At 31.8% G+C, this 24,015-nt stretch overlaps 1 protein-coding gene across 1 annotated transcript in view; it reads right to left on the bottom strand.

The window, feature by feature from the left end:
- LOC129234114 (dystrophin-like) overlaps positions 1–24,015 on the bottom strand; it is a gene marked incomplete at its 3' end in the record, with an annotated part of 333,560 nt that continues 309,545 nt past the window's right edge. Inside the window, 14 exon segments of the mRNA XM_054868004.1 lie at positions 1–92; positions 1,808–1,877; positions 4,017–4,064; positions 4,564–4,772; positions 7,140–7,251; positions 8,102–8,268; positions 10,556–10,633; positions 10,772–10,851; positions 12,656–12,744; positions 14,805–15,009; positions 16,641–16,715; positions 18,437–18,498; positions 18,596–18,656; positions 20,507–20,732. Of these exon segments, the coding sequence (XP_054723979.1) occupies positions 1–92; positions 1,808–1,877; positions 4,017–4,064; positions 4,564–4,772; positions 7,140–7,251; positions 8,102–8,268; positions 10,556–10,633; positions 10,772–10,851; positions 12,656–12,744; positions 14,805–15,009; positions 16,641–16,715; positions 18,437–18,498; positions 18,596–18,656; positions 20,507–20,732 (1,574 nt within the window).

Here is a 24,015-nt window from a genome sequence, read left to right as displayed (position 1 = left end):
CTATTCTCTTCCTCTAGCTCATGTATCATTGCTTCTAGTTCTTCTCTTTGCTCAGCGTCAATTGAAGCCATTATTTGGGCTGGACTTCTTGGCTATAAGAGGAAATATTATTTTTTTACATCATCAATTTTAATTGTAAGTGGTTGTAACACATGTATAGTAGCACTGAAAACAAATACTTAAAACGTTTATCCAGTAATATCCCAAATTTATGATATCACATTGAAAATATGAATTATGATGCAGTATTAAAATATTTAAATGTATCGAAAAATCCAGGACATTTTTTTTTTTTAATTTTGGAAATATTAACAGCACTTCCTAATTTTCTTTCAAGTAGTGTGCCTCTGTAACGAAAATAATTTCAGAATAAAGCACCATATTCTTATGGCATGAGAAAATTTGTGCTCCACTCTTTGTGAAATTCAAAATTGTCATGAGGATATAATTTTACTCCATGCACAATTTGAAATGCTACAACAGCATATCACGAATTCATCAACAACGCTACTTGGTACAAAATTAAGTAGTAAGCATTAAATTTATATTGTAATTAAAACTTGCAAGGTTCGTGCTTGCAGCCCTAGTAACTAAAGGTCACATCTTTTTCCTCATAAGACAGAAACTGGATTATAACCTTTTCTACTAATCTGTGTTTGATTAGTATCAAAAAGATTTTTCTATGCATATGAGAATGTCGCGAAGGTATGAAATAACTTCTTGATTTCATGCATAAAATTGACTCCATTACACAATAAAATCAACCACAATTTATTAAACATCACACATAAGGCAGTTATAACTCAAGAAGTTGTCACTCAACTGAATAACATTTATCTAATACAGTTTAATGAGTCTTTTACTTTTCAACAATGAGGTGCTGCCATTCGGGAGTTTGAACAAAAATGAAATAAATAAATAAAATTAACAATAGAAATACGTTACAAATATGAGTGAGGTGCTGCCTTTTATAATACTAGAGAATATTTACATGAATAGGGCATTTCACACACATGGCAGTGATACTGCCATAGATTCTGTCATAGAACCGAGTATGGAAAATATCCGTACATTAATAAATATATGCTAGCATAAGCATATACATAATACATGCTGAATTTCTTAACATTAGAATTACAAAAGGGATGACCCCATACAACCTTTTTTTGCAAATTACTCCTCTGTATTTTCATAAAAAGCAATCTTTCCTCGACTTTTCCTAAATCACCATGCTGTGCATTTCAACGAAATTATTTTTTTTAAACCCAAAGAAAGGGTGATATCTAGAAGTGTGGGCAGGTGTCATTTTGACCCCTTTGAGCAAAAAAGAAATGCAAACACATTTACTGATGCTGAAACAAAGTACAGCCTGAAAAATGCCTCTTGGAACATATCATTGCAAGAAGTTGAAGCATTTTATAGGTTTTTGCCCATAAAAGGGAGCATTAGCCGCTAGTTTTTGAAAGGCAACTGAAACAGCACTGGTTATTTTAAGGGCATTTTTAACTTTTTTGAAATATTTCATTACATTTTTAAAATCTCTGCATCTTAAACTGTATATGGTATAAATATGCTGAATTTTAAATAATTTTTACAAATATATAACATTATTTACTGTTAACATTATTTACATTATTACTGAAATTTTTGAGTTAACATTCAAAAATAAATTAAAGAAAAAATTAGTTAATATGCGTCATGATATGTAAGTTAAAAATAATTAATTTTTTCAAATGATAAATTGGTTGTAATTTGCTGTTTCAGGCACTAAATCATAACAGCTACAAATAAATAGTCAATATCTTACCACTGGTAATGCTAATTCTCCACTCAAGGTTTGGCAATATTGTGCTATTAGTTGATGTTCATCCTCACTTCTATGGGGGAAAAAAATAACTATTAAAAATAAAGCTTACATTACATTAAAGATTGATTAAATTAAGCCCATATTATTTCTAATTCAATAACATAGCAAAATATGAATTGCTTGAAATTTAAATAGTTATTAGGAGTAGGCTTCTTTACATTATTTAATTTGCATCCAACTGAACTGCAAAGAAAATAAAATTAATGTTGTGGCGAAATGTTTCTGAGATTGCTTACTGCTTTTAATATTCTTCATTATTATTGCAATAAAATGCTTATTTTTAGTAAGGGATTGCAGAACAGACTGACGATTAATCACAATCCAGATAAAAGCATACCTGCTAACATTACAAGAAAAAATGCAGTAGACAAATGTGATATACTGCAGCATTGCATGTTTTGCTGTTATTTAGGGGATAAAAATAAGATTCGTAACTATTCTTCAAAGCATAAGACAAAGCTCAGTACCTCAGAGTCAAACTAGCAATAAGTTCAAAAATTGTGATTTTCCATTTATTAGTGCATTGCATGTAGAACCCTATTTGGCGTAGAGCCATGTGAAAGTAATTCTTAAAAACAAAATTCTTTGTATTTACTAGTGTTTAAAGAGTGTTTCCCATCCTTTGTATGAAAAAGCAAATGTTATCCCTCTGTCTTGTTAAGTAGAAATTATATGACTTATGTTAGCCTGACTCTGAGATACAGAACTTATATCATAACTATAGTGAATTCAGGGAGAAATAAGAGTAGAAGTAAACAAATGTTGGCTGCAAACAAAGGTTTGTTGTTTGCTGCCAACATTTTTTACTTTCATGAATTACTAGTAGGTTTAGCAGTTCTCTTAATGAATATTTCGCTTATCTGCTTGGCGCTGTTTTCAATATCCTAACGCCAAGCAGACAACAGTATAGCCAAGTGCAATGTTGCTTTGTTTACTTCCACTATCAATTCTCGCTGAATTCACTATAGTTCAAACATAAAACATTCAACATACATTTAAAACTTGAATACAAGATGCTTGTTTATATGTATCCCAACATATAACCAAGAGAAAGTTTAATTACAGAAAACATACTGAATTCAGAGTTGACCGGGAGTTTTTCTCAGAGTGTATCTCATGGCACCAGCTTATAATTTGGAAGTTGAATGTGGAAGTGAAATAACAAAAATTAAATATTTTCGTAATAGTTTAATATATAAATAAGTTCTATTTAGAGTTTTACTTTTAATATTTCTTTTTGGTATTATATAAGCAGTGTGGCAAACAACAAGTGGTGTAGTATACAATAAGTGGTGCAGTGTACACCTACATGTAATGGTACACAAGAGGTTTTACACATTTTTCTTTTTAAAAACATAATCTTAGTGTTCTAGTTGATTTTTTTTTCTGCAAGCGAGATTATTTATAATACAACTTTGGCAATGAGTTGAGTTGGAGTTCTTTTGTAGAAGTTTTGAAAAAGTATTTCAACTCAAATCTGTGCAGCAATAATGCATTCCTTTTAAATTGAACTTTCTAAAATGAAGTAATCAATGCCAAGAGGACAACACTAAAACATTTTTTTTTCAACAATAATTTCTTAATTCACTTTATGACTTTTGATTCTACACTCAAAAAACTTCATAACGTTTTACCTCTCATTTTCATTTTGTAAATGCATTAATTGGCAAATGAAACTGTTATGTGTATGTGACAGATAAAAATGTTAATATTTACAGCAACTACACATGTTTTATTAATTATTACTTAATACAGTTTAACTTAATAACATTATTTTTTATAAACATCTAATCATATAAAAGCTTCTAGTCTCATAGCCTATTCTCACTTAAAATATTTCACACTTATTCTGTATACACAAATGTACTTAATATTTATATTTAAAAAAAGTTTCTTAAATGAAAAAAAAAACATATTTATTTATTATAGTTACGTACAGCATTTTTACAAACAAATTATGTTTTTACAAAATTATGTTTTGTAAGGAGTGGGTTCCCCCCCCCCCAAGGTGGAAAAGCACCAGGGACTTTTCTGCCAAACTGCTTTTGACAAACCAACAAATATTATGAACTTCTGTTTAAAATATGTAGCTTTATGTTATTTTATGAAATTCATATGTTGATAATGATTCATATTAAGACAAACTTACGAATCAGGAGTTGAATTACTTCTGGCTCTTAGTTCAACTTCTGCTAGCCTGAAATATTAAATGAAATTTTAAAAAAGATGTTTTAAACACATATGACAGTTAAAACCAGAATTAATTATTTTTTGCTCAAAAAGTTAGTGATTAATAATTGCTAATATAACACAGTAACTTTGAAAAATTAAATAATCCTTAAATGAAAAAGCTATCAGCACACAATCAATATAAATTAACAATTATAACAAATTTAAAAACTTGGAGAGAAGAAACTGATCCTTAATGCCACAACAAACCCATAAAAAGACAACAAAGGCAACCTTGATTAACAATAAAGCTGAATGTCTGGATATAGTAGAACATGGTCCAGGAAATTATGATAACGTTTACGAGCAAATTACCATAGCATGGGCGATGAAATGAACATAGCAAGTTGGCGAGAAATTCATCATCCATTAATTATAAATTTACAGGCAAACCAAATGACCTTTTAATTTTGTACTACCGGCAAAGCGGTGTGGGTACCGCCAGTAAAAAATAAAAAACAACATACCTGCTAGCATATAATTCAAGCCTTGAGTGCATTTCTTGTGAAGAAAGTGTATGCTGTGGAGATGGTGCAGGACTTTCTAGATCATCACCTTCTAAAACTGTTTGAACTGGAAGATAGCCTAACCTTTGATGCTTTTTGAAATACCTTTTTGACTTGAATTTATTTTTCATAATTTTAGTAAAGTCTCTGACATCTTCCCCAGACGTAGTCTAAAAGAAATAATAAATAGATACCAGAATAATAAATGAGACTTTTTTGAAAGATCATTATAAAAATAAAATTTGTATAACTTAAAACAATGACCTCAGGCCTTTCACGCAAAATTTGGCCCATCCTTCATTTTGGCACATTTAAACAACTGAATCATGTTGCATCTGGTTACCTTTTATTCTAGACTACATATTCAGTGCTTTAAGTCCAATTTTCTAACCTAAATCTGAAAGTCCCTAAACAGTCTAGTCCTTTGAACTCTTTCTAAAAATGAAATAAGGAACAAAACTGAACAGCATACTCCAAATGAGGTTTAACCAAACTTCTATATAAAGTGAGAAGAACCTTCTTAGAATTGTCTGAAACTGACCTATTGATAAACCCAAGCATTCCATCGGCATTGCTACTTGACAGTGCAAATCTACAATATTTTCAAATTGTAGCAAAAATGTAAATCTGCCAGTCCTACCCATCTTCCTCCAAGTTTTACAGTTTCAAAAAAAAAAAAACACATTGAGAAAGGATGACTTTTCTGACCTCCTCCTCCCCCCATTGATGCTGCTTGGGGGCAAGAACCACGGTTTGCTGCCCCCTATATCTGACAGTTACTTGCTATGCGACACTGTGGACTAAACTTGAAGTCTTAATTTATTAACAGGCCAATATTAATAACATTTTCATTCAGCCTAGCTAATGACTGAACACTGTAAAAAATAACTTGTATACTTATTTCTGTAACTTTAATGTTTCATTTGACACTTCCCATAATTAACTGCCACACCCCACTTATCAGCCCACTTAGAAATGTGATCTAAATCGTCTTGGAGCTGTTCGCATTTTCTACAATCCCCATAACTATGACATCATCAACAAAACTATTGATGTTCCAAGAAATATTATCATTAATGTCATTCATAAATATAACAAACAAAAGAGGCCCTACAACTGAATTCTGATGAATCCCACTTGAAACATCATTCCATTTAGAATGATTTTCTCAAACAACTGCTCAGTCAGCCAATACCTAACCCAAATCAAGCTTTTCTTTCCTATTCCAAGTACATATACATGAAAAAAAAAAACCATTTCTGATATTTCTCCAATTTTCTAAGACACATTGTTTAACAAATTATAAAAGAGTATAAAAATAAATGCTTTTATCACACACAAGGAAAAAGGTAAACATAAGAATTAAATGTGTTTCATAAAAAGAAATATTGAACGGAAACTCAATAGTAAATATTTACTGTAGTTTGAATTTTAAACCAATGAAGCATTTGCAAGACCTTTCCTGTTTACAGAGAAAAAAAAAAATCTTGTAGCTACACCTAAAGATTCAGCAAAAGAAGATGGTGCAACACGAATGGCATTCAGAAAATATTTCACTAAGACAATGTTTAGTTTCAGAGAAGAACCTTTTATCGGGTGCCTGAAAAAAATGGTAAACCAGAAACCCAGGAAATATATGCTCAATTTTTTTTCTGTCATTAAAAAAAAGAAAAAGAAAAAACACTTTTTGCATTTATTAAAAAAAAAAAAACAGCATTTTCTTGAAGTATTTAGAAAAACTTAATACTAAATAAAGTCAGGAGTAATCCAAGACATTTTGGAGAAAAATGATGTTCTGAGTTGGAAAGTTCAACATTTCTGAAATATTTCTCCCAATGAAACTTGAAAACCAGCATTTTTTCAACTTTATTCAACTGAACCAAACCAAACCCATTGGCACAACAGCCCATGGGGGTCAAGGCCTACTGTGCCCGTCTCAGTCTTCCTGACCAACGACTCCGGGGAGCTAATGTTCCAGTTAGATGGTCAGCCTAACGCAGAACCCCCAAGGTTTACTCCACTGAACAACCACAATCTAATCTTTTTTCTTTTTTTCTTTGTATGACTGTTAATTTAAACCTATTATAGCAAAAGTTAAACTATACAGAAAGTGGGAAACATTTATTACCAGATTCGCAAAATGGCACGGAATCTAGAGCTTGTTTCTTTTTGATCATAATAAAGCTACAAGAATTAAAAGGCAAAATTTTATTCTCAAGCATGAACGCTTTTCAAAAACACATTCACAAGAACAATCTCATTTTACACTCTAGCATAAAAGGCCAGACATTTGTCATAAACGTATTTCTTGCATTTTCCTTCTTTTTAAAATCTTCATTTGCAAAAAGTACCATAAAATTTATTTTTCTAAATTTTATTTCATTGTGACTGTTTTGTGTTTTTAAATGTTTCTTTCTTCTAAATATTTTCAAATTCATAAGCATTTCTTCATAAGTTCTTTCTTTCAAACATAAAAAAAAGAAATCTTTTTCAGAGAATTAGACTTAAAAGAGATAACTTAAGATATAAAAACTTACAGCTGTGCAATATTCCTGCATAGGATGAGTTAATTTATGATTTTTTGCTTTACGTCCGGAGAAGAAACAACTTTGACACAAATCAAAGTTGAAACACTTCAAGCAACGATACCTGAAAAAAGAGAAAATAGTTAATGAACAAAAGTGAAAAAAACATGTTAACTTAAATCAGAAAATATGCCTAATTGAACTTTGCACAAAATTTCCAATCATTTTATTTTATGCGGGAAAAATGAATTACACACAAACATATAGATTTATGACAGTAGAGTTGAAGATCTAAAAAAAACTATAATGTTTACTTTAAAAAAATACTACTAAAAATATTGGAGGCTTTTATTTAAATTATTAAACAATTTAGAAATAAACTAAGAATAAAAAAACCACTAGAAACAAACATGAAAGAATCCAAAACCATAGTAGAGTTTCCTAATCAAGAAAATTTTTTAAAAACTGTGTAAATCTTTTAAAATTAATGTTTAACCAGATACTATAAATAAAAATAGGCAAACCACACTAATTATCAATTCTATTCATGATAGCTCATGGTATAAACATTAATTTATGGGCTCTCCTCTGGAAATAGCTTGAAACATGCAATAATGTCTTTGAATGAGAAACTTAAATGAAATATTAAAAAGAATACACATCTTACATACATGCGACTTAAAAATATTTTACTGTCTACAATTTATTTATGTAGTTTTTTTAAAGAACTCAGTATATCTTTTTATTATACAAAAAAAAAAGGCCTTTTTTGCATTACTTGATTCGAGACTGGTTGACAGTACAAATAAAAATCAAGAATATCATAAGAGTTATTCGTTAACAAATTCTATGCCAAAATGCTCATAAAATTTTCCTATTACCTGTTTTAAATCACTTTGCAGAAAAAGTAAATAACAATAAACTGCAATAAAAAAAGAGTAAAATATAGAATAATTCACAAATGCTTTACTTGCCTAAAACCAACAATAGGATACTGTTTACATATATTGCATTTGGCTTGATGTTTAGCTGTTTCAGCTGCAGCCATACGATGCAAGACTGGAAGCCAAACCAAAGACTGTGGTTCTTGCTGCAACCAAGTGAGAAAATGGCTCGCTTGAATATCTTTTGCATTACCAGCCTAAAACAGAAGTTATTTAACATATTAGGAAAAAATAATTTCAATTCAATATTTTTAAATGAAAGCAGAATTATTAATACAAAATTGAACTCAAAAATACAATATAAGACCATGGACATTTTCAAACACATTTGTACTCATCAGCATAAAAGCAATTTTTTTCAAGCACTGTTAATTAATGCATTTACATGCAAAATATAATCCTACATGTATTTGGTCAAGCAAAACAAAATATGATTTTTTTTTTTTTTTTTTTTTGCTAAGCTCTTTGACAAAATCATTTAATTGATAACATCTTGCTTCTCTGAAGCATCTACCAAGTAGTTTAACTCCTAACCTTCTGTTCTCCTGATATGGTTGGTCAGTGGTCGTGTTGCCCATGGAGTGTTTCCAGCTCTTTGAAAGCTGACAAATTTATTTTAGTTTAAATCATTATTTGCAATTGCTTAGGAGTAACTGACTCACAATTAGTAAAATTAATGAAGTGCTACGGCACGAAAAGTATAGTAGAGAGGCAATAGGCAGGTGCACACGCATGGCTGCCACTTTTTAGTACTGAGGATAGAATTCTCTCTTTAAAAAATCGGCTGAAGGATTTCCCTCCACGGACTTTAATTAAAAGAAAATAAACTTTCAATTGAAGGACAAAAATTCGTCAGCCGATTTTTTATGATGGATTTCTGTTCTCAGAACTGAAAAGCGGCACCCATGTGCACACAGCAAACGGAAGGTTAAGGCAATCATCAGTGGCATAGGCAAGAGGTTGGTCCCCAGGTTCAGAAGCCCCCTCCCTTGAAGCCCTAAACTCTAATAATGAAAACTAAAGTGATTCCCTTGTTTAAATTACTTGTTTCACCATCTAATCAAGTGCATGCATGTATGAGTTAAAATAAAATTCAAATCGAATCCATGGTTACTTTTATTTACATTTCCAAACATAGGATTGCCTTTTTCTAAGAAGAACACCTCTCATTTCTTGCTAGGCCAATGAACATTGTATGTGTTAAAACTAAATTAACAAACTTTTTATACAGTTTCAATTTTGTTAGTTTTTTAGTTAATTTTACCAAATTACTGTCTGGCTGTCACAAGAAAAGCCTCAGCCGAAATGTCTTGGCCTGTCTGTAGCTATAATAACAAGGCGTGTCTCATTTTCCCAACGAAAGCTTTAATGTTGGCAAAACCCATACGACTGCCCAAAGAGGACAGGATGAAAGGCGAAATGGTGCCAAAAAACTCCTCCTGCAAACCCTCGCAGAAAATGAACGAAGTCCGTTTCTATGGCAGTGGACAGCTCAGGCTTAACGGCGGGAGCTTTTCTCGTGAAAGACAGACAGTAGTCAGAGTTTTTCACTGAAATTTCGGCAACAAATTCTTACAAATACAAAAGTGACGACCAGCAATAGGCTCTGGGCCCAGCTAGACTGGTTCTAGTCAATTTACAATCCCCAGTGAAGATCAATGGCCCTCTTAAAACTATCTACTCCCGTGCTCATTACCACCTCTTCCAGTAAGCTGTTCCAAGGTTCCACTATGCTGCTATAATAATAATTTTTCCTAATATAAAAGTTAGCCTCAGATTTAAATAGCTTAAAACAATGACTAATTGTCCTGTTTTCAGTGCTAAACTTCAGCCCCGTAACATCTTTTATTTTAATAAATTTAAACAATTGAATCATGTCCCCTCGGTCTCTTCTTTGCTCAAGACTGTACATTTTTAGCCTTCTAAGCCTGGAATCATAGTCTAAATGAGAAAGTCCATTTATTAGTATTGTAGCCCACCTTTGAACCCTTTCCAATACATTAATATCTTTCTTAAGATAAGGAGACCAAAACTGAACAGCATACTCCAAATGAGGTCTTACCAAACTTCTATATAAGGGCAGAAGAACTTCTTTAGATTTGTTTGAAATAGATCTATCGATAAACCCAAGCATCTTATTGGCTTTGTTGAGTATCTTACGAAAGAAAAGAATAAACAAATGATCCATTTTTAAATATTCATTACAATGTTTTTTGAAACAGTTGTTATTTAAACATTCATTACAAAAGTTTCATTATAATTGTCCCTGAAAAAGTGAAGTTTTTCATGAAACCTTCTGTACAAGTAAGTGGTGGCAATAAAGTTCAGGCCTTTAGTCTAAAAAGACTAAAAGTTTCAAGTCAGCTTAATATCTGAGACACATTTTTATATGTTTGATAAACATCTGAATTTTTTTCTTCTAGCTGAAAGAAAATGTGCAATTAAGGAATTAAAATTAATATATGGTAGAACATCATTCATTACCTTTTCAAAACAGCTTCTCACACTAGGTTCAATATTGCTGCCCCCAAATGCTGCTATTTCACCCAGCAAACGAGGGATCTACAAAATAAATAAAATAGTAACAGTTAATAAAAAATAATAATAACAATAAATAAATAAACAAGTTACACATAACAATTTAAAATTGCTTTTTCTATAAGAGAAAATATACAAAAATGAATAAATAAATAAACTTACTTGCACACAATCATGTAATAATAGACCCAATTTCCTTTCATCAGCACAACCATTTACATCAGCAATCAGGCAAAATAAATCTATTCAAGTATGCATAAGAAATAAATTAACTAAAATGCAAACAATCGTCTTAAACCCTTGTCAGTGCAGCCTGAGCCCAGTTACTGTTTGACCATCAATTACATAGAAAGGCTAATATCCAGTTTATAGGCAGAAATGGACATATGTATTAGTTTATTGGGGTGTTAGTTGCTTTGTTTCAGATGTGCACTTTTGCCTCTTTATTATTTAGCCTTAGTTTTGTAAAAAGGAAAATTTGGTCACAGCAACATTTTTAAATCTAAAGTATATTCGATCTATATTCTCATCGCAAAAAGTAATTGATTTATTATTCACAACAAAGTTTTGAGCTTACTATTTTGCTTTTACGTTCCTGATTAAAATGAATTTTTTTTTTTTGTTGTTGTTTCCATGGTATCTATTTTTTGTTTCCCCTTATTTTATTTTTGAGAATGCAATCAATGAATAAGGCACTAATGACATTATAAAACGCGTGCATGAAAATCCCATCATTATTTTCCCTTCTCCCATGCTAGATTCTTTCAGATGGAATAGTCTTTACTTGGCACATTGCCAAATTACATACAATCCATGGTCAAACAGTATATTTGAACTGCTTGAAGCGGGTTCAGGAGACATTGGCACAAGGGTTAACTGAGAAATAGTGATATTTTTCGCAATAATGAGAGTGAAAGATTTTTAAAAATGATCCAACTTTTTTGTCAAAAATTTCAACTTTTTCATACTTTAACTAGTTTAAAGTAAGACAAAACAACGTTAGAAGAAGCACAAATTTGCAAATTACAATAGAGACGTGTTTCGGCGTTACAGGAAACGCCTTTTTCAGTGCAAAAGATAATGAGCTTATGGATGAAAAGACATCTGACAAAAGCTTTTGCCGGATATCTTTTCATCCATAAGCTCATTATCTTTTGCATTGAAAAAGGTGTTCCCTGTAACGCCGAAACACGTGTCTGTTGTAATTTGCAAATTTGTGCTTCTTCTAACGTTGTTTTGTCTTACTTTACTGTTCAGCACAAAGGTATTTATTTATCTTATTTAACTAGTTTGTTTATTAAATTATTTTTTAGACAAAGACTGATGCAAGTATAATTAACATGTCTAGACCAAGGAAAATCAATTGCTGGACAAAAACCAATTGGAATTTCATGTCAATCATAGTAGAATTTTTAGTCATTTCAAAAGATTTGATTTTCAGTAAGAAACATCTCAGCATGGAAAAGGTTAATAGAAAGGATAGCATCTTGCTTTCGTAAGGCACGCTTTCACAACGGTTAGCATCTTTGGGCATTGTGAAGGATGAGTTGGCATATTTGGTTATTTAAGAAATCTAACTATTTGGCTATTCATAACATGACATTTACTATTGATGTTTTGATCAAATAAAGCTTCTACAGCAAACCTATGTATGTAGAGAAGGATTTTATTTAGTTTCATACAGCTAAGAGGTGCTTTATAATTTAATACAATAACTGACTGATTAAAACTTCAAAAATATTTGCTTTTTAAACACAAAACTTTCTTCAATTTTAAAACGTTTAAAATAAACAAAACTATTCAAAATGAATTTGAAAAAGCTTTATTACTACAGAAATTCAATGTAACCGAAGATAAATTAATACACTCTATAACAAAAAAAAATTGATGCACCAAGATAGGACAACTCCTTCTTGGTGCGTGGATTGTTTTGTTATAGAGTGTATTTTGAAATCGTGATAGCAAGATGCATGCTTTTTTAATATTTAGACATAACAAAGTATGGGAGAAAAAACTTATCTAGCATTTAAAAATGTAATTACTTACATCTAAATTTGTCTTCTAAACTTCCTCTACTTAGTAAAATGATTCCTACTTTGAAGGACAAGATACGTATGTAACCAGTTCTAGTAACACTGGAAAGAAAAACATATACATAAATTATTCAGAATTATCAAAACTCCAAAAAACAATAAAATAAAAAAGAAGTAATTTCTTTACAAATTACTGTTTTTTGAAGAAGTACCAATGGGCTGTAAAAACAGGAAATTCAAACTAAAGCGAATGGTAATTAGATAAGTTACAGCAATAATGAAAAAAAAAAGAAATCTTACATTTTTACAATAAAACAGAGGTCCTTCCGACCCACTCCACCTTTGTATGTATAAGGTTCAATACTTATGCTGCTATGAGATCAAACCCAATTGGTTAGCACTAAAAATAGGCTAATACTATAGAAAGTCAGAAAATTGCATTATTATGTTCAGTTCAGAGAGGGGTCATTTACTCTGCCTCAAACTGTTTGGTGAGAAAGAAATCTATAATGGAGTCATGGTCATCCAAAACATCCATTTTTTAACAAAGAGACAATGCTTGCAAAGAACTTCTAATTGGAATATCTTCTGTAAATAAAATCATCCAAAACTCAAATGAGGACAGAACTTGTAGGATATTTTTTCCAAACAAAACGGTAGTAAATATCGTGTAATTATGTTCACCAGATCTTGAACTAAACTAATCATTCCTCACAATTTTGCTAAAATTGTGCTAATTTCATTCTCTCTAGTAATATTCTATATCACTCATTTTACGTTAAATTAGTTTTTTCAGATTTCCAGATGCCAAGATATACATAATATTTCTTTAAATTTGGAAGTTCTGTACTCACACGTGTGGGTTAGGTACTTACGGTGTTTCTTTCATTACCTTGAGTCCCTTTTATAATGGATATTTATTTATTTATTTGTTTGTTTTTTCATTAACAGTGATGGTGTGTGATGAACTTCTTTTGAACATTTGATGAAGTAAATTTAATTTGAAATATATTGGAATTTCAACATTTATATTTTTTAGAAACTCTTAAAATACATTTCTTTTTGGGTGTCACACAGTATAAACGCCCCCCCCCCCCAAAGTAATGTTACTATGTTTGATAAATTAAATATAATTTAAAATATATCAGTATTTATATTTCTTAGAAGTTCTTAAATACATTTTAGAAGTTAGCCACAGAAGGGTGTTGCTCCCCAATATGATGCTACTGTGTTTGAACTTAATTTTATTTGAAATGTTGTGGAAAGAATTGTGAATCGAAGTACTTATATCTTTCATAATTCATAATTTCTTAAATGCACTTAAGTTTCCCAGCTCAGAACGTGTCACCAAACGTATAAGCTTCCTCTTAATCTAGTGGTGATGCTACTGTTTGATACAGTATATATAATGTAAAATATTGGGAAAATTACGAGAATTGTTGATATTTTTCGGAACTTGTAAATCCATCCCACCCCTTCGGTAGGTGACACACCTAAAGTGGACCGCTGCTTCCCCCCCCCCCCCCCGGTTACGATACTGAATAAGGATGACTAATTCTGAGAAAACAATTCATGCAGAGCTATATTTCAAAGAACTACACTTCAATTTCTTCATATGGGCGGGAATTAACTGTAATGCTTTGATTGTACATTAAAGCATGTATTATTCCCCAACAGCATTATTTTTTGAAGGCTTTGGTTAGCTGGAAAAAATCAAAAACTTATACACACAGGACATTTTTTCGAGAATTGCCCATATACTGACGCAGCTGTGGGTATAAAGTGGAATTCCCTGCTCAATAAAAGTAATAAAATCCGCAATTCATTGCCTCGGTCTGTTGGAGTGACTTGTTTTTGTGTAATCACTGGACAAAAACATCTGCATAGAATTGGAATAAAGGATTTGCCCTACTGACTTCTATGTTGCCAGGGTGAGATGGACGGTGATCATCTCAGGAACTGGTCCATTATTTCAAAATTTTTACACGACAACTCTAAGGACGCTAAATTTTATTCACATTATTGTTCTACTTCTTCATCTCATTGGGCTGCTTGTCGATTAATGGCAGAAATGCCAGTATAGCGGCATAGGATTAAAAAAAAAAACATTTCAAAGCAAATGAATATACAAGTTTAAAAACATGAGTCGATGTAATACTTACGTATCATACAAATTGAGCAACCAGTTGAGACATAAGTCCAAAGACAAAGGAATATTGATAAGGGAATTGTTTTCTGTGGCGATTCCTTCATAAATGGATGAAAGACAAGTGACCATCTCTGGAACACTGATTAGTTTATCATTTTGTGCCCTCAAACCATGCTGATCAAAAGCATTGATGGCATTATTCATGTTCACCAAGTCCACTGAAAGTAAATTTCTATATAAGATCTATATTAATTATGCCATATAATCGCCTCAAAACAACAGTAGGATATCTTAATTTTTAATCCTGGGATTAGATGTCTTTATGTTCCTCTGAGGTGAGGATATGTAGAGAGAGAGAGAAAGATCCAAGAAAGGTTATACATGAGAAGCTACATTTATTAACAGCAGACACGGAAAAAAAAAAGGATCAACAAGACATACTTTAGATTTATTCCCCCATACATAATCATTTGTATAAATGCGAGAACAAAAATTGAGCCTGGGTTGGAGAAATCACCTCCCAACCCATTGAACTTGTTCTCAGAAGTTGTTTCCACATCACTGTCAGGAACTCCTACTAAATGGATGTCAAACTTGGTCTGTATGGGAAGTAGCTTCAGACTTCAATTGCAATGACTTTCTCAATTCCGAAGTTTAAAGAAGTCTGGAGCTACCCTCCAATAACCCTCCAATACAGCGCAAATTTGACAGCCAGTGACAAGTTCCATATCTGAATTTAAGGAATGCTTATCATGGCTTACTTCAGGGGCAGATCCAGCTTCTACTTTTGGTGGAAGTCATTTCAAGTCCCAAAAGGAACATAAGTCACTTTTGGGAATAAATCTGAAACAAATGTTTCATCACAGCTTTAGGCCATGATTCCCAAGATCCTTCCTCTAGATCTGCCCGCACCAGGCTCACTTAAGGATTTCTTCACTGAAGGATTAGTTAACTGCACACTTTCTCCTAACCCATCCATCTTTTTTCTCCTTTGCTTTTATAAAAACCTTGCTCAATTGTAGAGAAAGGATTATATGACAAAAAAAATTATTAAAGATGAACTATTTTCTTTATTCATCTATTGTTTTTATTTAACTGGTAATTTTTACATATTTTCTTCATTAATATGAGGATCACTTCATGTGAAATCAACAAGGCACTCAACCTGACCCTCTCAGATTTTTATGAAACTTTTAAAAGTCACTCTTTGACATCTTGCATTTATATACCATTTTTTAAAACATCTACTGTTCATAATTGATGAGCAATTAATTTTTGAAATTTTTTAAATGCACTTCTTTTTTTACTCGCTGCAGTGCTTTGAAATGTTATTACTCAAGTTCTATTTGAGCTAGAGGTGTTTAACAGCTCATTTTAAAGACAATTATATGCACTTTATAATTTTATACGCAACTTAAATACTTTTAAGAAAAACTGTTTCTGAAAAGTGTTAAAATTAAAAAACCGAAAATGTTTTGAGACATTCTTTTAAAAATGTTAAAAAAAAGCCACATGACAGATAAGGAATAAATAAAACTCCAAAAATTTTCAGAGTGAGACCATGAAGGAATCAGCAGCTGCAGTAAAAAATAAAGAACAGTTTTGCAACTTTTGCTGAAATTTAAGGTTTTAGAGGAGCAAAAGCTGGTAGATCAGTTTGTTTTTAAGATATTATGCCTCATTTAAAAGTGAATTGCATACACTTTAAATTGATATATAACTTGAATATTTATGAGATTTTTTCCCCTAAAACATTAAAAACTACAAAATAATAATAATAATAATAAATAGGTGGTGTTAGTTGAAAATTTTGAAAAAAAAAAAAAAAATTAAGTCGATAAATACTTACAACACACTTTCTTTTGAACAGTGCGAAGTTTCATGGCTGTCCTATATGCTGAATACCTGATATCATTCAGTTCAGCTGAAAAAAGAAGTAAAAGAATTAATCCGCTATCAAAACTTCAGAAAAACTTACAATGATGAGTGAAAAAAGAATTTTAAAGAAAGAGAATTTCAAAAGGGAATATAAAATAAAAGGTAAAACATTTACAAAGTTTCTATTATTATTGGAAAGTTAAAAGAAATATAAAAAGTAAATCTTTGCATGGGGCCTTATTTCGGGCAGAACCACAGTGAGTGCATGGTACTGCCTGAAATAAGGCCCCACCTGTGCGTTTAGAGAAAGGGAAGAGTTCGGTGTGACCTTAATTTTTTGAAACACAATATAAGTAGAGAGGGATAGAGAGTATTTTCAGCATCTGCTGTTGAAGGGAGTCATTCCTAGATCTAGATGTAAGCATCCACAATGCGAACTGAATTGTAACTTAAACATTCACTGAGAAATAGGGGGTTCAGGTGTTTCTACCCCCCCTCCTCCCAGATCATCTGCAATTCTCTCAGATGTTGTTAGGGGAGGAGTTTTCACAGGTTCGCCTTTAGGAATTTTTGGAAATTGAAGCCAAAATTTAAGATAATATTTCATGTTGTTCGAGAGAGGAGTGACGCAACCTTGGAATAGATTTGAAGTTATCACATAAAAAACTCTGTTTTTGACAATCTTTTAAAATGTCTGTAGGAGAAGAATATAAAATAAACCCCCAATTATATATCGGCAGTTGGATTATTCACAGGTCTTTGCAATTTGTTTTTATTTATTTAATGGTCATTTAATGTATTTTAAACTTATGATTGTTTCATTGTTTGTTTTTAGCTTTTATATATGTATATTTTCTACATTTAATATTAGATGAAATGTAGCAATGTTTCTAGCTATAATTCAAAGGTATGTGAGAGTTCAAAAAATCAGTAATCCAACGTCATAAAGCACAAAAATTGCAAAATATTGCAGACACGTGTTTCGGTGTTACAAGGAACACCTTTTTCAATGCAGAGAAGTGAGAGCTTCTGGATGAAAAGTCATCTGAGAAAAGATTTTTTCATCCAGAAGCTCACACTTCTCTGCATTGAAAAAGGTGTTCCATGTAACACCGAAACACGTGTCTGCAATATTTTGCAATTTTTGTGCTTTATGACGTTGGATTACTGATTTTTTGAATCTTCAGCACAAAGGTATTTATTTGTTATGTATGTGAGAGTTATTTTTTAGCAATTGTATATAGTAGCATCGCTTATCCGTGGTTATTGTGCCACCTTATTCTGTGGATAATCAGGAGTTTACTGCATTTATCTTATTTGAAAACGTTTCAAAATATTCATTTTTCCATCGCGAGTTTAAATGCCGCCCAAAAAAGCAAGGATCACTTGGAGCGGAAAGCCGTCCCGCAACCTTTCCAGAGCTGACATTAAGCTGACCCAATGGTCCATGCATGCAAAAACTTCATTTATTTATTTATTTATTTTTCTTTTTTTTTCTTTAGGATTATGTAATGTCCCCCACCCTCTCCCCTCCTTCTAGCTCTATTCTTACTAATTTTGAAACATCATTAAAGTAGTTCACTTAAAATCATGATTGGTTTTTCAGAATAATCTTGGCAAATTGCCGCCCCTCTTACTGTTATGCCACACCCCCCCCCAGCAAGAGCCACTCCTGCCAACCCCCAGGTACGCCTCTGACCAGAACACCAATTATCTGAAGCTCCTACAGTAGTAAAAATATTAATGCAGTATTTAAAATGCTCTTACCTAAGGAATCCATCAATTCAATCATTTTTGGATGGTCCCAGTGAGTAGTTTCAGTTAGATGGCTGGGGTAAAAAAAAAAAAAATCAAAACATATTTTAACTTAGAGATTTAAACAGAAAAAGTACCAAAAATTTCAAAGAATTTCACAAATCTACTTACTTTACATAATAAGGCACTTTGTTTCCTGCTACTGCTCTTTCCCATGGATGACTAACAGATGCTGCAACAATAAAAGCAATTTGTAAATCTTTAGAAAATACAGCAGTATACAGAATGTGTAACTTTTGAATGAAAATATTTTTCAATTTCAAAACCATTTGCCTTCTTTTTTTACTAGAAGTAACCTAAACATAAATAATGGCCCAGCTAAATTCCAATTATCTTACTCATAAATTAAAAAATAAATAAATAAAATAAAAAAATACCTTGGTCATAGAAATTTATAAAAAAAAAAAAAAAAAAAAAAAAAACTTTTAGTGCTTGAAAATAGAGGCCAATTTAATATCAAAGTAGTAATTTTGTTAATTGTGCAAACAATGAGCTCTTTTAATGATTAGTGTGAATCTAATATTAAGCTCTCTTAATTAAGGTACAGCTTAAATTTTATTTATTCTTTCAGTTCAAATTTGTGTCAAAAATAGCACAGTATTAATATATTTCTAAATTAGTAAATTTGAGAATATAGCGGTAGTTTATAATTTTGTGTTTAAATAGTGACATTGAAAAGGTCTGTCACGGAGGTGAGGAATTTTCCATTAATATGGATACATTTTTCAGGGATTTTTTTTCTTTGTTGCAACAATCTGCACATGTTAAGTTTTCGAAAACATGTGCACTTCTTTTCTTATATTAATTTACAACCCTGAAATTCAAGTTAACCGACGTGAGAATTCCCAATAACTACACTTGGTTTTCAAAACAAAATCTACCTTCTTGTTTTTCAACAAAAATCTCACAACTTCTTTATGGCTGCAAATAAACAAGGGGGACCCCCTTGTATCCTGGGAAGTAAAAGGAGAAGTGCCTTTACTGCCATCCATTAATGAGAGATGGCATTTTGTGTTTGGGTAACCAAGGTTAGAATTTATTGTGTGATGTCTTTATTATCCTACTAAAAAAACTAAAACACAATATTAAAAAAAAATTAACATACTTAAACAATTAGCATTTGAGACACATGTGAAAGAAAGAATAAATAAATAAGTATATACTTTTAATTAAACATTTTATTAAGTAGTATAAACTCAGGCCAGGAGTGGGACATGCCACGTAGGTGAGAATTCACAAGTTGTGAACCAAAAATGTATTAAAATAAAAATTATTATTAGAAAATTGTTGGCAGGTATAAATAGATAGATTTTTGATGAAATTAAATAACATTGTTAAATGAATTGTTCCTTTAACTTATTACTGTAAAAGGCATGTAACAGAAAAGTTACACTTTTTAGAGCATGACCCATACTCTACAGACTTCAGTACTAATTTCTCAAATAGTGTCCTGTTTGTGTAAAACTGAAAATTCTTCTCATAGTTTTGTGAACCTGGAGTTAACAATCAAATCATATTCTCTTAGAAAATTGCTGTTTTTTGTCAAAATATAAAAATAATCATGTTTTTGTGACTGTAAAAATGAAATTTCACAAATTAACAGATCTCATTTTCACATTAAAATTGAAAATTTTATGATAAAAAGAATTTTAAAATGCATTATTTAACACAGATTTCCACAAAATTTGTGAACATCAATAGGTTCAAGCTAATTTTTGATGTAAGAGACAGTAAAAGCAACATATTCCCCTAATTCTTTTAGATCTGTTTAGACAAATTATAAATTATAAAGCCGAAATAAGTTTATAGTGATGCTATTTTCAAAAAGAGTCAGCTTTTGTGTAAGTTCCAAATACTGCGATATAGCAAACAATACAGTAATAATTTTACACTGTCTTAGTTTGGAGCTTTGGCTAGCAAAAAAAAACATTATAATTCCCAAAAATACCGCAGTATTTTAAACAGTTATGAGAGTGAATACAATTGCACCAAATGCAGAAACAAATACAGAAATAAACTAACCACTAAGGAATTGCTGCTGAGCGGAGCCTTGATCGAGCAAACAATGCTCCAGCTGTTTACGTCGGTCATCCACAGCCATTTGTAAAACTTTCCATCGAGTATTCAACTCCTCAAGCCTGTTGAGGTTGGAATGTGAGAGCAGGACATTGCAACCGGTAATTCTAGCGGCTGCCTCGTTTACTTCATCGACATGCATCTGAAGAGGTGCTGTGCGATCCTTGAAAGCCTGTAAAAATCGTTGAGTTTCTAATATAATAAAAAGTATAAAATGAAATTTGAAGTATACTGCCAGGTTCAAAACCCATATTATAGTATCTTGAGCAGTAAAAAACCTAAAAATCAAACATGCATATACATAAAACCCTATTTTGCCTCAGAGGCTGATCTAAACGGGTGGGGGGGGGGGGCATGGCCCCTCCCAATAAATTATCTCCTTATTTTTTTAAGAAGAAAAAAGAGAAGAAAATTTGATGAGAAAATAACAAAATTTAATGTACAAGTTTTACTTCAAAAGAAATTTTGGTTTTTATCGGGAGGGAAATGACATCCCTCTCCTCAAAACAAACTACTTTATTTCTAAAATTTTGCTCCATTGTTTACATCATTTCTTGATGCAAACTTTAGACACTTTGAAGATCTATAAATGCTGCTGTCCTCTGAGTACACCTAAAGCTCACAAGGCCAAAGAAAGCCTAAATTTGCGTTTTATGGCTTTAATTCCGAAAGGTTTCTGGAGGAGAGCCCCTTATTCCAATACTCCTCCACAAATGCCACAAAAGATAACTAAAAAATTGATGCATATTTCTTCAAAGCAATACATTAAACACAAAGAATGTTTCGGTATTAACCTTAGCTTAAATTTTATAAATTCAGCCTATTTCTGTTATTTTGAAATTCCCCCAAACAATATAAAAACTTGAAGATGGGTAGGAGCGGTGGTTTTTTAAAAAAATTGATGATCCAGCACTGTTTGACAGGTGACTATTAGGACAAACATTCAAAGAAAGTGTGTTAGATAATTTCAAATAACCTCTCCCACAATGATCGGCTAGATCCGGAACTGCCTTGACTCAATAGTAAAATCTTGGATTGCCATTCATAAGAAACTTTCAGCCACACCATCATCATCTACGCAAGCTGTTGCAGCTACTTGGACATTTCAAAAGGGAAAACAACAATGCTTGGAAACATTTTTTTAAATTTGCTTAGAAACACCAAAAATCCTGTGGATTTAAATAGCCTAAACAAATCGATATAGCCCAACTCTTCCCTCTGCAATAATACAGGAAACTTGAAAACAGTCTTATCATCAAATTTTAATTGCTGCCTAGAAAATGAGTAGACAGCATTTTCTATTCCTTCATTAAACTGCTTTACAAAGGTTTTCATTTATTTTTTCCTAATTTAGATGAAGATAAGCAATTTGTAGTAGTTATTCCAAGAAGTCATTTTTTCGCCTTTTTAGCATTAGAGCAAGAAATCCGATTTAAGTCTTAACCAAGAGCAGATCCAACATCTGCTTTTGGAGGTGATCATAGTCAGAGGGGTGAGGGTGAGAGCTCCATTTTTGCGTACAAACAGGGGGCTCTGAGACAATTTTTTCAGAATAAAAGTCCCCAAAATGCAGCTTTACGATATATTTGATCACTTAAGAGGAGGGAGGGCCATGATCCTCCATCGGGGCACGTGTCTAGCCTTGATGATGTACAGGAACTTGTAAAAGTACCCACTCTTCCTACACCAAACAACATAACTTAAATTCGAAAATTGGCGACTTCATGTCCCAATTTACCACATGTACAAAGCATTGCTTAATTAACTACCAACATTTAAAAACGAACTTCCTGATCATTATCCACATATTGACTTTAATGTCCAAGGCAAACAATTTACCATCACACATTTCTTCACTTAATCTGTTCTGACTATGATTGCATGAGAGATTTTCATAAGATCTCAAGATTTTTTTTAACAAATTGATTAGGTCAATCCTCAGAATAATTCAAAAGACATGCTCATAAAATGTCAAACAATTGATTTGTATAAAGCAATCTAATTTCAAATTCAAAAGTTTCAATCGACTCAAGGAATATGCTAAAGTAATACATATCTCTTCAATGAGTAAAATGCAGTGCTTTTAAGGAAAGAGACAAAAGTCCAAGTTTTATGTCATTTTTTCACAAACCAAGGGTGCACTTGGACAAGACTACAACTTGGACATGAGTAGATAAAAAAATGAATAAAATTTCAAAATATTTTAAGTAAAAAGAGTTAATATAGTCAACTGTTAGTTTTTAATTCAGCTTATAACATAACATTTATTTTTATTTTGTAAACCACATTGAAGAAAGCCAGCACTCCACACATACACACTAACTTCATCTTCAAACAATTTGGAAAAAAAAGAAAATAATTACATTTTATAACTTTACATTCAAACAATTGACTACACACTAATTACAATGAGAAATCAGGGTTAGGAAAAAACCGGTTAATTTGAAAACAAACAAAAAAACGGGTTTTTTTTGGTTTAAACTCTAATTGTAAGAATACCTATTTCATTTTGAGAAATTCATAAATATTTAACGATTTAAACGTTAATGATTTTTTAATATTCACATTTGTGCTTAATTACTTGGTGATTAGTTAAATAATTAAAAGTAAAATCTTTCAATTCATTTCCTTGCTTCCCCCCATAGTAGCGCTTTCCCCCTATAGGAGAAATATTCTTTAAAAATCTTTAACTACTAAAAAGTACCATAAATTTAATAGACCTTGGCACAAATGAAAAATCAAAGAAATAATTTGCGGTGAGAGTTAACCTACAGTGGCAGATTTACTAGGGGACGGTGGGGGGCGACCGCCCCCTCCGTAACCGTCATTTTTTAAAACAAATAATATAGAATTGAAGGAATTAGGTACTAGCAATCACTACTAATTTCAATCAAATACATTCCACAAATTTGCTTTAAATTAAGTTTAGACAGTTAGTGTAATCAAGGATGGACAGGCATTACCTACTTTTTAATTTGAACCTAAGCTTGGCCCTTCCCCCTTTTTTTGAATGTTAATAATTTTTATATTTCTATATGGTCTTCCAACCTTTTTTCCCCATGAACTACACTATACTGGTATAATAATACATTGCTATGACTAAGAATAGCGTTTCCAACCCTGTGAGTGATAAACCCTAAAGGGGAGATTTAACACTTCAAGGGGGCGATAAGTTCATGAGGGGCGATAAGGGGGCGAGTATTATTTAAAAGACAGGATAAAGGGGGGCGATTAGTATTTAAAAGACAGGATGAAGAGGGGCAACTGACTCCATGCCCCCTACATAACGGGTTTGGGGGGAGGAATGGCTTTTACGGTTTTCAATCGCCACACCCTTGAACAGACTGTAAATCCGCCCCTGTTAAGATATAATTGTAAATAACCAAGAATAAAATATTGTAAATCAATTTCCTCATAGTTATAACTTTCTGCGATAAATATATAAATAAAAATGA

This window comes from Uloborus diversus, chromosome 1, assembly GCF_026930045.1.
Source record: "Uloborus diversus isolate 005 chromosome 1, Udiv.v.3.1, whole genome shotgun sequence".
Lineage (NCBI taxonomy): Eukaryota > Metazoa > Arthropoda > Arachnida > Araneae > Uloboridae > Uloborus > Uloborus diversus.
The sequence above is the reverse complement of the archived record's forward strand: the minus strand, read 5'-3'. Positions and strand labels throughout refer to the sequence as shown.